This window comes from Rattus rattus, chromosome 3 (genome assembly GCF_011064425.1).
Source record: "Rattus rattus isolate New Zealand chromosome 3, Rrattus_CSIRO_v1, whole genome shotgun sequence".
NCBI classification, from domain to species: Eukaryota; Metazoa; Chordata; class Mammalia; order Rodentia; family Muridae; genus Rattus; species Rattus rattus.
The window spans coordinates 121,266,695-121,280,020 of record NC_046156.1 but is presented as its reverse complement, the minus strand read 5'-3'; the positions used below and the strand labels follow the sequence as shown (position 1 = coordinate 121,280,020).

Genomic DNA, 13,326 nt, shown 5'->3' with positions numbered 1-13,326 from the left:
GAGCAATAGCAGTATCCATAGGTATGGCAGTATATACGTCTTATAGTATAATACTAAGAGGTGAAGGACAGGACCGCTTTGTCAGTGACACTCTTAGACACTTTTCTGCCGGCTTTACAGGATTCTGTCTTAAACATGATAAATGCTAGAGTGGCCTACCTCTACATCTGTGAAACATAGGCCCTAAATATCCCCAAACTGAGCGTCTGAATGACTGACTGAGAGCTAAGTGTTTTGTAGTAGAGTGTTTACCTTTTGTACAAGTTAGGCAAGGTCCTGGATCATGGGGACTCAGTGATATTCAGGATCACTATAATAAATGGCACAAAAGTCCCATGCAATCTCTCATTTGTCACCTTTATATACAGGCATCACTGTATAACTATGTTTTGCAGTTGGGATTTCATTTTCTGAAGCTTAGGAGCATAGTTACTAGACTTTTCACACCACAAGAAAGAATAGTGGCATACAAACTGCAGAAGACCCTAGCTTCCCAACACAGCCAATGTTGAGCAACCTGACTGTGCATTGCTTTCAAGTGTGCAGTGTGTCTACTTGCTGTAACTGTATTTATTTGTTTATTTGCTTGTTTGTTTAATGATTCCATTTACTAAGCAGGTAAAAGGATTTTCTAGAATTTAACCTCTCAGAAAGGTTTCTTGGACCACTGAAAAAGATATTTAACTTTCTTCATTGTTTAAAGAAGACTCTTTAGAAAATGAATAACTCTCAATGGCATGCATTTACTGTTATCCCCAGTCACTGATAGACAATTATGAACTACTGTGTTTACATCTAGCCCAACCTCAAAGAGCTATCCTTCATTTTTCTTCTAACATGAGAATCTCAGCTAAGCAACTCCCAACCAGAGTAGACAGTAAGGCACATAAAATCTCTACAACACATGTTTAATTTTTGGGAAAGAATTTACCCTTTTCTGGCAAAGAAAAAATTTTCTGAATCACTGTCATGATAGCATATGATTGTCAGAGCCTGAGTGTTGATCATATAATGACTAGCCTAAAATTATGGCAAATTATTATAAAAAGGGGCTCTGTGGTTTCTGAAACCTTTCCCAAACCTCCCAAAACACCATTATTCCTCTGGAAATGCTGACTCCAGGTTTTCATCCCAAACATAAACAAAAGCTTACCGCTTTTTCTTCTTCTCCTCTTCTTCTTCTTCCTCTTCTTCCTCCTTTGCCTCCTCCTCCTCCTTCTTAAGATTCACCAGGGTTTGTCAAGATGCCTCAACTTCTGAACAGCATACTCAACGTGAACAAGGTGTTCCAGAACTATGCTGAGCATCATGGGGCAGGCGCTTCACTGAGCAAGAAGGAGTTGAAGCAGCTGCTCCTCGCTGAGTTTGGAGACATCCTTCGGGTAAGATAGATTCTTTGTCGTTTGGAGTGAAATGTGTATGATTCTAATGTCTGCACCCAGGAGATTTTTATTAATATTTTGCTTTATTTGGTCATTCCCCACCAGTAATTTACTGATAAGTACTTTCTGGTACTTCTTAGTGTTTTTACACACACACACACACACACACACACACACACACACACACACACACACACACATACACACACACACACACACACACACACACACCTCCCTCTTTGTATGTGAATTTGGACAAATCAAAGAACAACTCAAAGTAACTTTAAAAGAAATCTGCTATTCATATTTTCTATTTATAACCCTGTGCACATACCTTCTCATGTATTTATTCAATAATTCACTAAGGATTCATTGAGTACCTAACTCTATACTGGCATAATCCTAGTTACTACAGATGCCAACATGAAGAAAACTTAACTTCTTTTCCTTCTAGAATGTCAAAGTATAGTGAGAAAGAGGTATATAAACATATAGGCTATACCATGTAAAAAGATACAGTAACTTTTTCAAATGATTCAAATTAATTGTTGATACAATTGTCTATTCCTTGTGGTAATACACCATTGGTTTACCAAGGGATGAGGTTCAGAGAACAAGCTTATCAAGGACTAGAAGCAGAGCCAAGCTACTTAACATTAATGGTTTCTCTGGGGGTGGGGACTGAGTGGATTGGAACATTATTGCTAATATACAATCCAGCAGCCATAAAAGAACTTCTTTTTTCTTCTCACAGAGACCAAATGATCCAGAGACTGTGGAAACCATTCTGGAACACTTGGACCGAGACAGAAATGGATATGTTGATTTTCATGAATACCTCTTGCTGGTGTTCCAATTGGTCCAAGCCTGCCATCATAAGCTAGATAGTAAGTTGCATGGAACTGGAACCTCCTTCCAGAAAGAACATGGTCAGGAAGGAACACAGAGTCATAAATTTTCAGAAAACACAAGCAGACAACATAAGCAGAGGTATCAAGGACAACGCCAGAACTCTCACCACAGTCAGTCTGAGGGACGTCAAAATGTCCAACATGATCAGTCCCAGAGACAAAATAAGGACTCTGAGAAACATGATACAGATCCTCACTATGGTCAGTCAGAGACATTCCATGGGGACTCCCACTATGGTCATTCTGAGAAATCAGACACAGATTATAGCTCAGATCAGTCTGAGTCAGATGGTCAATCTTCAAGCTCTAGTCAAAGACTGAGCTATAAATCTAGTCATGACCAGCCCAAAGGCCAAGGATATATCTTTGCCTTAAATCAGTCTGAGAACCCTGCACAGGCTTCTCATTATGGCCAGTCTAAAACATTTGGAGAACAAAGTAACCATGGCCAGTCTGGAAGATTCAGAAAAGAGTCTTATTCTAGTCAAACCAGTCAAGAATCTGACTCTTATGAACAATATGGAAATCAACATCAGAAATCAGGCCACAGTCAGACAGAGAGACAAGGCCAGAAGTCTCAGTATGGCCAGACAAACAAAAAAGGACATAGTTCATACCATGAGCAGACAGATGGACAAGACAAGAGTTTCCATTATGGCCAGAAAGGAAAACAAGACCAGGGTTTCCAACATGGTCAGAAAGACAAACAAGATCAGACTTCTCACCAAGGTCAGAAAGGCAGAGAAGACCAGAGTTCTCACCAGAGTCAGAAAGGCAGGCGAGGCCAGAGTCCTCACCAGGGTCAGAAAGGCAGACGAGGCCAGAGTCCTCACCAGGGTCAGAAAGGCAGAGAAGACCAGAGTTTCCACCAGGGTCAGAAAGGCAGAGAAGACCAGAGTTCCCACCAGGGTCAGAAAGGCAGAGGAGACCAGAGTTCTCACCAGAGAAGGCAGAGAAGACCAGAGTTCTCACCAGGGTCAGAAAGGCAGAGGAGACCAGAGTTCTCACCAGGGTCAGAAAGGCAGACGAGACCAGAGTCCCCACCAGGGTCAGAAAGGCAGAGAAGACCAGAGTTCTCACCAGGGTCAGAAAGGCAGACAAAACCAGAGTTCTCATCATGGTCAGATAGAGGATCAAGACCAGAGTTCACGTTGGCATCAGTCAGACAGACAAGACCATGGTTTTCATTATGGTCAGACAGGTGGACAAGGCCAGAGTTCTCATCATGGTCAGACAGAGGATCAAGACCAGAGTTCACATTGGCATCAGACAGACAGACAAGACCAGGGTTTTCATTATGGTCAGACAGGCAGAGAAGGCCAGAGTTCTCATCAGGGTCAGGCAGACAGACAAGGCCAGATTTCACACCAGGGTCAGAAAGGCAGAGAAGACAAGAGTTTCCACCAGGGTCAGAAAGGCAGAGAAGAACAGAGTTCCCACCAGGGTCAGAAAGGCAGAGAAGACCAGAGTTTCCACCAGGGTCAGAAAGGCAGAGAAGACCAGAGTTTCCACCAGGGTCAGAAAGGCAGAGAAGACCAGAGTTTCCACCAGGGTCAGAAAGGCAGAGAAGACCAGAGTTTCCACCAGGGTCAGAAAGGCAGAGAAGACCAGAGTTTCCACCAGGGTCAGAAAGGCAGAGAAGACCAGAGTTTCCACCAGGGTCAGAAAGGCAGAGAAGACCAGAGTTCCCACCAGGGTCAGAAAGGCAGAGAAGACCAGAGTTCCCACCAGGGTCAGAAAGGCAGAGAAGACCAGAGTTCCCACCAGGGTCAGAAAGGCAGAGAAGACCAGAGTTCCCACCAGGGTCAGAAAGGCAGACAAGACCAGAGTTCTCACCAGGGTCAGAAAGGCAGACAAGACCAGAGTTTCCACCAGGGTCAGAAAGGCAGAGAAGACCAGAGTTCCCACCAGGGTCAGAAAGGCAGACAAGACCAGAGTTCACACCAGGGTCAAACAGGGGGACACAGCCAGAGCTCTCACCAGGGATGGACAAAGGAAGAAAGCCAGAGTTCACACCAGGGTCAAACAGGGGGACAAAGCCACAGCTCTCACCAGGGATGGACAAGGGAAGAAAGCCAGAGTTCACACCAGGGTCAAATAGGCAGACAAGGCCAGAGCTCTCATCAGGGTCAGACAGATAATCAAGACCAGAGTTCACGTTGGCATCAGACAGACAGAAGAGGCCAGAGCTTTCAACATGGTCAGACGGGTGGACATAGCCAGAGTTCACACCAGGGTCAAACAGGCAGTCAAGGCCAGAGTTCACAATGGCATCAGTCAGACAGACAAGGCCAGAGTTTTCATCATGGTCAGAGAGACAGAGAAGGCCAGAGTTCTCACCAGGGTCAGACAGACAGACAAAGCCAGAGTTCTCACTGTGGTCAGTCAGAGACTGGAAAAACTGAATTTCAAGGGCAAAACAAGCACTTTCAAGGGACTGATAGAACAAGAAGAGACTCATATGTTGAACAATCTGGAAGGTCAGGAAAACTAAGTCAACAGAATTCAAGAGAAGAAGGGAATCAAACACAGAGACAGAGATCCCAGGATAGAAGGGAGCAGCAAATCCAGCACCAGGCATGGAAGCCTGAAGAGGATAATCAACACAAACTCTTAGCTCAGGTACATCAAGAGCCATACTCCCATGAAGAGTATGACTCACAATCACAGAGCAGCGAGCAGGGCCACTGGGGAGAGGAAGAGCATCATCAAGATTGGGATAGACACGAGGATCAGGAAAGTCTATATGAGATGCAGAACTGGCAAACTCATGAAGAGGAACAAAACCATCAAAGAAGTGATAGGCAAACCCATGCAGATGAGCAGAACAAGCAAAGACAACACAGGCAAACTCATGAAGAAAATCATGATCACCAACATGGTAGACATCATGAAGAGGAGCAAAATTACAAGAGACGAGGCCATCATCAACAATGGGATAGACATACCCATGAAGAAAATGAGAAGTATCAAGGAGGCCAAGACCAATTCAGAACCTTCCCCAACAAAGAAAAATTCCACAGGAATGAAGAGGACCAGTATGAAGGGTCCCAGGGAAGACATTTCCATCCAACACATAGTGGTGGAAGGTCCCAAAGAAGAGAAAAATCTGGAAACCATGCTACAAAAACAGCCAACACCTCCAGCCCTTTCTATGACTATGTCCAAGAGCAGGCAGCATATCAGTATTAGGCCGTGTGAGCAGCAGGCTAAAGTAAGTTGAAGCTAAAGAAGAAACCTACACGCCAGTTTATTGTTACTTCTGTTTAAAAGGTTGAAATTATATTTCATCCTTCTCTCTTTTTGTCTCTCTATAAGAATGCTTTTGAAGACTTGTACTCATATTTTGAAATTTCAACTCTTTGAATAGCAATTTCATAGTTAATTGATTGTGTGGAGTAAATTAGGTGAACTAATCAATCTTCGTTTTGATCACTTTGTGGATTTAAATCATTGCTAGTTTATTTTCAGTTTAGGTGATACCTTGTTGAATCATTGAATGGCAGAGCACTCTTCCTGAAGTTCAGAAACAAAAAAAGTGTACTGAAAACTTATACTACATTTGAAGAAAGGGATTTTGGACTTTGGTAAGCTTTGGCTCTTGTGGATAAAATATCAGGAGCTACACAAGCTTCATGGTCTAGACTTGGATGAAACAGTGAGAAGTCTCTAGGGGAGCTAGAGATCATGCAGAGTATCTCTAATATCAGCATCTCTGATGCCTAGGCTCCTATTCCTCTACTGATGGGTCAGAAAAATTGACCAGACCCCTACCAAACCATCACACATAAAAAAAATATATATATTTCATCTTGTTTGAAGATTCCTGGTAGACAAAGCTATCAATTCTGAAAACCTTTCCAACAAAGACCATATGTAGAACATGAAATTATATTAAAAAACTCAATAAATGATTGGTGAGCAATGATATTGATGGCTTTTTCCTTTCTTCAGCGTGGAATATGACTTTCACGTATGGATCATTTTCTAAGAATAAATCTTCATTTCTTAGGGTTGGAGAGATTGTTCAGCAGTTAGGAGCACTTGCTGTCCTTGCAGAGTACTGGGCTATGGTTCTTACCCCATGTGTTGGCTCATCCATAACTCCAGTTCCAAAGGACCTGACACTTTTCTGACCTCTTCAGACAGAAGACACACATGTAATGGACGTAATACATGCAGGCAAAGCACTCATACATGTAAAGTAAAATAAAACAGATTTAAAATCATTTCCTATCTTCTAAAATATCTTATGAAGCCAACCATGGTGGTTTATACTTGTCATCACAGCACTCAGAAGCCTGAGGCAGGAGGATCTTAGTGAATTTTAGACCAGTCTGGTCTACATAGCAGTTTTCAGGCCAATACGAAACACCGAATGAGACACTGTCTCAAAGGAAAAAAAAATCTATCTGTTCTCTGAGTTTCTGAACACTTATGAGAGAAATCATTAGAAATGAATAATAACTAGCCAAAATGAACTTTCTGTTCATCTAAACATAATTTTCATCTCTTATCTCTACCAGAAAATTGTTCTATCTCACTCACAACTACTCCTTTGATTCCACATTAAGATGTTCATTAAGTCTTGCCAACTCCAAATCCTCTTTAACTTCAACATTCCGGCTTGGAAAAACAGGAATGCACATCCAGAACTCTTAGTGTAAGATAGATAAATATAGAAGCTAGGAATGAGTACTGAAAGCCATAGCAACAGTCTTTTCCCTCCGGGTCAGAACGCAGTAAGACAGAGAGGCATAGATTATCCTGCAAGACTATGGAGGTTTGTTCGGTTGCTATGCATTGTAATGCTAAATTCTGGGTCTAAAGGGACTTCTCAGGTTTACAATCTTCTGTGGTGCAAATGTTGTTCCTTGATTTAGAACTATTGGTTAAATAAAACTATCTACAGCCAATTACTAGAAGGATTAGAGGTAGGTGAGTTTAGAGTGACCTGGTTGAAGGGAAAAGTTGGAAAAGGGAAGAGAAAGGACACCTCGCCCTGAAGGGAGACAGAAGATGAACCTGTGGCCAGGAGAAGCAAGTTTCTGGAATATACTGCTGGGGAGGCCAGACCTGCAGTTAGAAGAGTATATTAGGGGTTCCCCCACCCCAGTAATTGTCAAAGCCAAATAAAATAACCACAGTCTGAGCCCCGTTTATTTGTAAACTAATTCGGAATAAGCTTAAATTGGTCGTACTATACAAGACCCACTGTCATAAGAACAAGAAAAATCACAGTTGAAACAAGAAGGGGAGTGAGTAAGATAGACTTTCATAGAGGGAAGGCATCTAAGCAAGGACTGTGGTTATGGGAGAAAGGTTTGTGGTGGGCCTCAAGACAAATAGGCATGACTTTCTGCTGGCTGCTTTATTATTATTATTATTATTATTATTATTATGATGATGATGATGATGATGATGATGATGATGATGATTAACTTTACATCCTGTTCACTGCCCCTATTCCCAGTCACCCCCTCCCACAATTCTTCCCCCACCCCTCTTCTCCTCTGAGAGAGTGGAGGGTCCCAAATGAAGACCAAGCTGCACATCTGCTACATATGGGGGGGGTGGTAGGGGGAGAGTGCGTTCAGCCTATATGTATGTTCTTTGGTTGGTGGTTCAAGCTTTGAAAACCCCAAGTGTTCATGTTAGTTAACTCTGTTAGTCTTCCTGTGGAGTTCCTATCTCCTTCTGTGCCTACAATACTTGTCCCAACTCTTCCATAAGAGTCTCCAAGCTCCATCCACTGTTTGGCTGTGATTCTCTGCATCCCTCTGAGTCAGCTGCTGGGTGAAGCCTCTCAGAGGATAGCCATGCTAGTCACCTGTCTATAAGCATAACAGTATTATTAATTGTGTCAATGATTGGCACTTACCAATGGGATGGGTCTCCAGTTGGTCCAGTCGGCTGCTTTTTAAATAGCATTTTTTCAATAATAAGAATTGAAATCTTAAAACAAAAACAAACAAACAAAAAAAAAACAACAACAAAAAGAATTGAAATCTTTCAAAAGTAAGAATTTCTTCACAAATGTTTTCTAACTTCCTATCGGTTAATCAAAGAGAATGAAAGGTACCAAAACTCAGAGTTCAGGAAGGCAGTCACTGGTCCTCATATTGCTCTAGTCAACTGCCTAGGAGAAATTTCAATGTAACCCTCTTCTCCAGTCAAACTCAAGTCCTTCCTTTTATCACAAAATACAGGATAGCCCAAATCTACCATTCTTTTTATCCCTATTCCCAGCACCTAAGCCACATCACCTCCCGTCAATACACCTTCTCAATGAGTAGACTCCCTTCCCTTTTAAAAACGCATACTGTATCCTGTGATTCCTGGCTAAAAGTTCTCAGTACTTGGCCTCTACCTTGAGAATTGAGCATCCTTCCCATCCCTTCCTACAGGATGACCTTGCCAGACTTCATTCTGAATGCTTTCCTCTGAATTTACTGTTTTCCAATTGCCCTGACCTTTCTTCCATGATTCCAGTAAATACATCGGCTCTGACTTGGAAACTCTTGAACCAGACATTTCTCTAGTTCAAAATGGTCTTCTCATTAATAAGTTATAAATCCAGATTCTCATTTCATTCAGGTCTTACCTAATATCACTCCTCCAGAGAAACTTTTTCTGACTTTAATCTATGAGTGAATCCCTACAATCTCTATCGTGTGTCTCCTTTTTCATCAATTTTCCTCTTAATAGTTTTTAACTTAAATATTTATTATATGTTTAATATATAATATTAAATTTGTCTCAATTTAAGGACCAGGCCTGATTTAAAAAAGAGGCCTTAAGGTATCAGCTCCAGGAACAGACCATAAAATCCAGGAACAAGGTCATAAAACCCCCCTCCCAAAGAACAGCCTGGGGATAACCACAAAAATGGGGAAATATCTAATCTCAGGATGGGCCAGCTGTTCTGGGCCGCCCTATCTCATCCTATGGTTAAATGTTCATGATAAAAGAATTTTTGTCACTGATTCCCTAGCACCCACCAATGAAATTTTAGATCGCCGAATCCTTCTAAAGAGTTCCCCCTGTTTCCTATAGGAAGGCCCGCACCACTTTGTCTGAGGTTGCCATTTCAAAAAAATGGTTGAGAACACCCCCCCAACCAAATGCTGGTTATTTCTACAGAACAAACCTTCTTTATTTCTGCATACTATCTGAGTCTGCGGTCTTCTTTCAGTGATTTTTGAACCCTTACACTAGCACTAGATCTTCAATAGTAACTTGCCATGATGCTTGCCCAATAAATTACTACATTACTTGAATGTTTGTGGACGCCTATTGGGCTGACTTCAGTGGACATTCTAACCCAACTTCCACACTACTGTCCCTAGACTCCAACCTAACTGGGATCTTTCCAGTATTGACCGTTTATATAATTCTTTTCAGTTAAATGCTTTCTTGATCTTTACCCACCAAAATCCCACCATCGCACTGACTGTGGCGCCTCTGCTCCTACCATCGCCAGAGCTTCGCTTGGTACCTCAAGAGCAAATTTAAACCCATTTCTTTCCTGCCCAAGTGTGAGGTCTACACGCCAGTTACCATTGAATCTCCAGTACAAAGCACAACTGTGATTCTGCAGAAGGAGAGTGAGGCTTGAAATTAAAAAAAAAAAATCGTGTAAACATAAAGCCTTGTTTCATTATAAAGTTTATGGTCTCAGAAAATCTTCTCAAGTCCCAGTTTCCCCATTCATAAGATGGAATTAAAAGTTCCTATAGTTGTTGAAAATTAAATCAAGGTAACATATGCAAAAGTGATTCATAATTGGATTCTTTTGCTTATTTATCTTCTATTTTTCTAGAGAAGGCCTGTCCTTTATTCTTCAAGTCATTGTATCATCTAGAGTATTTCAGAGTAGTTGACAAGTATGTATTAAATCAAGTTCAACTGAATAGACCTCTCCCCATTACGTCATGATTCTGCCTCTTCCGTGACAATAATGACTCTGCCTCTACCATTAATTACATCATGGCTCTGCCTCTTCCATGACGATGATATGTGGTGCCCTGTTAGCATCACACTCCTCCACCAAATCAGGACCCAAATTTCCTCTCTATAATCCTGTGCCCTACCTCCACCAGACCTCACTGCAACAAGATCCAGGCAGTGTAAGCAGTTTCCCTGAGCATCATCCCACTCTGCTCCAAACTCAAGAACACAGGCTATGAAAATAATATTTTCCTACACCTTAGATCCTTCCTTCCTCTCTTCTCCCAATGAGTTCAAATACAACAACTTCTAACACCCAACTCCCAAAAGGGCTGTTGAAATTTTACCTTTTCTAGCTCTCCCTCTAGGACCAGCCTTCACCCTGTTAATTTCCATATACACAGATGCTGCAGATGTGTTTTGCTTTCAGCTGTCCCTGTACATAAGGATTCTACTGTTGCTTTCATTGAATGAAGTTGTTAGGTGTCAGGTAACTCAAGTATCCAGAAATGAGCTCAACCTGGACTATGAAGTTATTTCTGACAGATAAAAGCCAACATTCTTCAGAAACTTATGAAACCAGTTCTCATCCGCCAAATGGAGTAATTTTCCTCACTTCTGCCAGAAGGGACATATGTCCAGCATACAAAAACTCATGCTTGCCTCTAGGCTCCCATAGTACCTGTTATACATTTCAAAGTCCATGCTAGTATCCTGGCCTTCCCACTATCCTACCTGTTCATCCTCCTTATAGTCTCTATGATTTGTCCAACACACACTCTCCATACATGCCCCCCCCCCCACTCTCTCTCTCTCTCTCTCTCTCTCTCTCTCTCTCTCTCTCTCTCTCTCTCTCTCTTGCTATCTCACGTTCTCTGCTATTGTCTCCCATTCTCCTGAGTCCTTAGCATTGGCATGCCCTCTTTCTCTCCAATCTGGACTCATTCAGATGCCTCTAGATATTTTCTTTTTCTTATTCACAATCAAACTCCTCACCCAATGAAGCAGTCATGTCAACAGTTCCTTCCCTGTGTACTCTCACATATAAAAGTTACAATGAAAACATATATTAAAGAGATATCAGGGCTGGAGTCATGGCTCAGAAGCTAAAAGGCCTGACTGCTTTTGCAGAGGACTCTCTGGTCCTGAGCACCCACCTCAAGCAGCTCATAACTGTAACTACAGCTCCACGGGGTCTGATACCTTCCTCTGGCCTCCTTGGGCACCCATACACACATGGCATACATTAACACAGACATACATAAAAACAAAAAAAATTAAGAAATATATATCAGAACATTTTTCTCACAAGACTCATCAAAAGAATTAAAAACTTTCATACTGAACATGTAAGACACGGGGAAAGACTTTTTGGTAGTGATCTAGACTATGTCTCCACCAAGATTACAAGCAAAAGTAAATAAGTTGGACTACAGCAAACACAAAATCTTCTAGCAGCAAAGGAAGCAATCAATGGAATGAAAGGGCAAGCTATGGAATCGGAGAAAGTTTTGCAAACGAAATATCCAATAAGAGATCAAAATCCAGAACATATAGTGAATTCAAACAACAGAAATAAAACAACCCATTAAAGATAGGCAAAGGACCTTAATAAACTTTTTTTTTTTTTTTTTTTTTTTTTGCAAAAGAAACACCTGTGGCCAATAGATACACAAAAAGGTTCTAAGCATCAGGATTAATCAAGGAAAGCAAATTAAAACCACAACTGACAGGATGGCTACTCTCAGAAAAAGAGAAAAATGGGAGAGACTTTTTGTGTTCTGTGGGTAGAATTGTAAGGTAGAGCATACAGAGCCATTATGAAAACCAATATAGCTTTTCCTCAAAAATTAAAGACAGACATATGATTCAGCAATCTTGGTTATGGTTATATCTTTTTTAAAAGTACCAAATCAGTATTTTGAAGAAATATCTATAGTCTCATATTTATTGAAGCATTGTTCACATTTAACAGGATATACATTCAACCCAAGTGCTCAGCACCAGATGTAGAAAGGGTGAAATTTATGTACATGTTTGTTTGCCTATGTATATGAATATATGCCATACATAAACATATATTATGTATAAAAATAATACTATTCAGTGACAAAAAGGAAATCCTGCCATTCATGATAGGATATCATGCATATGTAAAACTCAAAGGTATAAAAATAAAGTGGAACGAGAGAAATACAAGACTTTAAAAATAATATTCTAATAATAACATCTATACTCATTAATATTAATTAACAATTAATTATCAATTAGTAACTAATTGTTAACAAATAGTTGCTTACATAAGTGATAGATCTATGCTAATAATATAGCTATAATGATATACAGTAAAATAATGATAAATATAATAATAATATCACTTTTCACTAGCTTCTTTAAAAAGTGAACTCATAAAAGCACTCAGTACAGAAAGTCTGGTTGCTCAGCAGTTGAGAAAGAATTTCTGTGGTCAGGCCACACAGACTTTCAGCTATAAAATGAACAGTAAGTTCAGAGGCCTAATATTAATACTGTGTGCTGACTATAGTTAATTAGATTTTATTGTATACTAGGAATTTATATAGAGGGAACACCTTAAACATTTTTAATCACAAAATAACAAATATGCAAGATCATTTACATATGAACACAACTTTATTATACTTATTTCACAATACATGATGTATTGTATATCATGCCATCACAGTGAATACCTTTAAACTTTATAATTTTATCTGTTGTACTGCAATAAAGCTGGAAAGTAAAATTAGTAAATAGCACCAGGAAAAGGAAGGGAGGGGAGAGGAAGAGAGAAGACATTAGGCATCGAACTTGGAATTTGAACACTTGAGATCCAGTCCTGACACAGTTACTAACGTCACAGCACACCATCTGCCAGTCATGTGCCTTGATTGGGCTCCAGTTTTCTCAGCTTTAAAACACAAGGTTCTGGCACAACACAATTTATAGTGCCATACTGTAGCATGGTGTTTTATAACTAAATGTCTAATCAATCAACTAATGTGGTTGTAGTATAATGACTATAATAGAAGATAAAAATAAAAACTGTGAGGCAAGATGGGGGG

The 13,326-nt window shown here is 40.6% G+C and overlaps 1 protein-coding gene across 1 annotated transcript; it reads left to right on the top strand.

Moving 5' to 3' along the window:
• Positions 1 to 1,244: 1,244 nt before the first annotated feature.
• Positions 1,245 to 5,485, top strand: Rptn (repetin). Its single transcript, XM_032896789.1, is given in 4 exon segments — positions 1,245 to 1,382; positions 2,137 to 3,236; positions 3,238 to 4,229; positions 4,365 to 5,485. Coding segments are annotated over 4 exon segments (3,351 nt in total).
• The last annotated feature ends 7,841 nt before the right edge of the window (positions 5,486 to 13,326 follow it).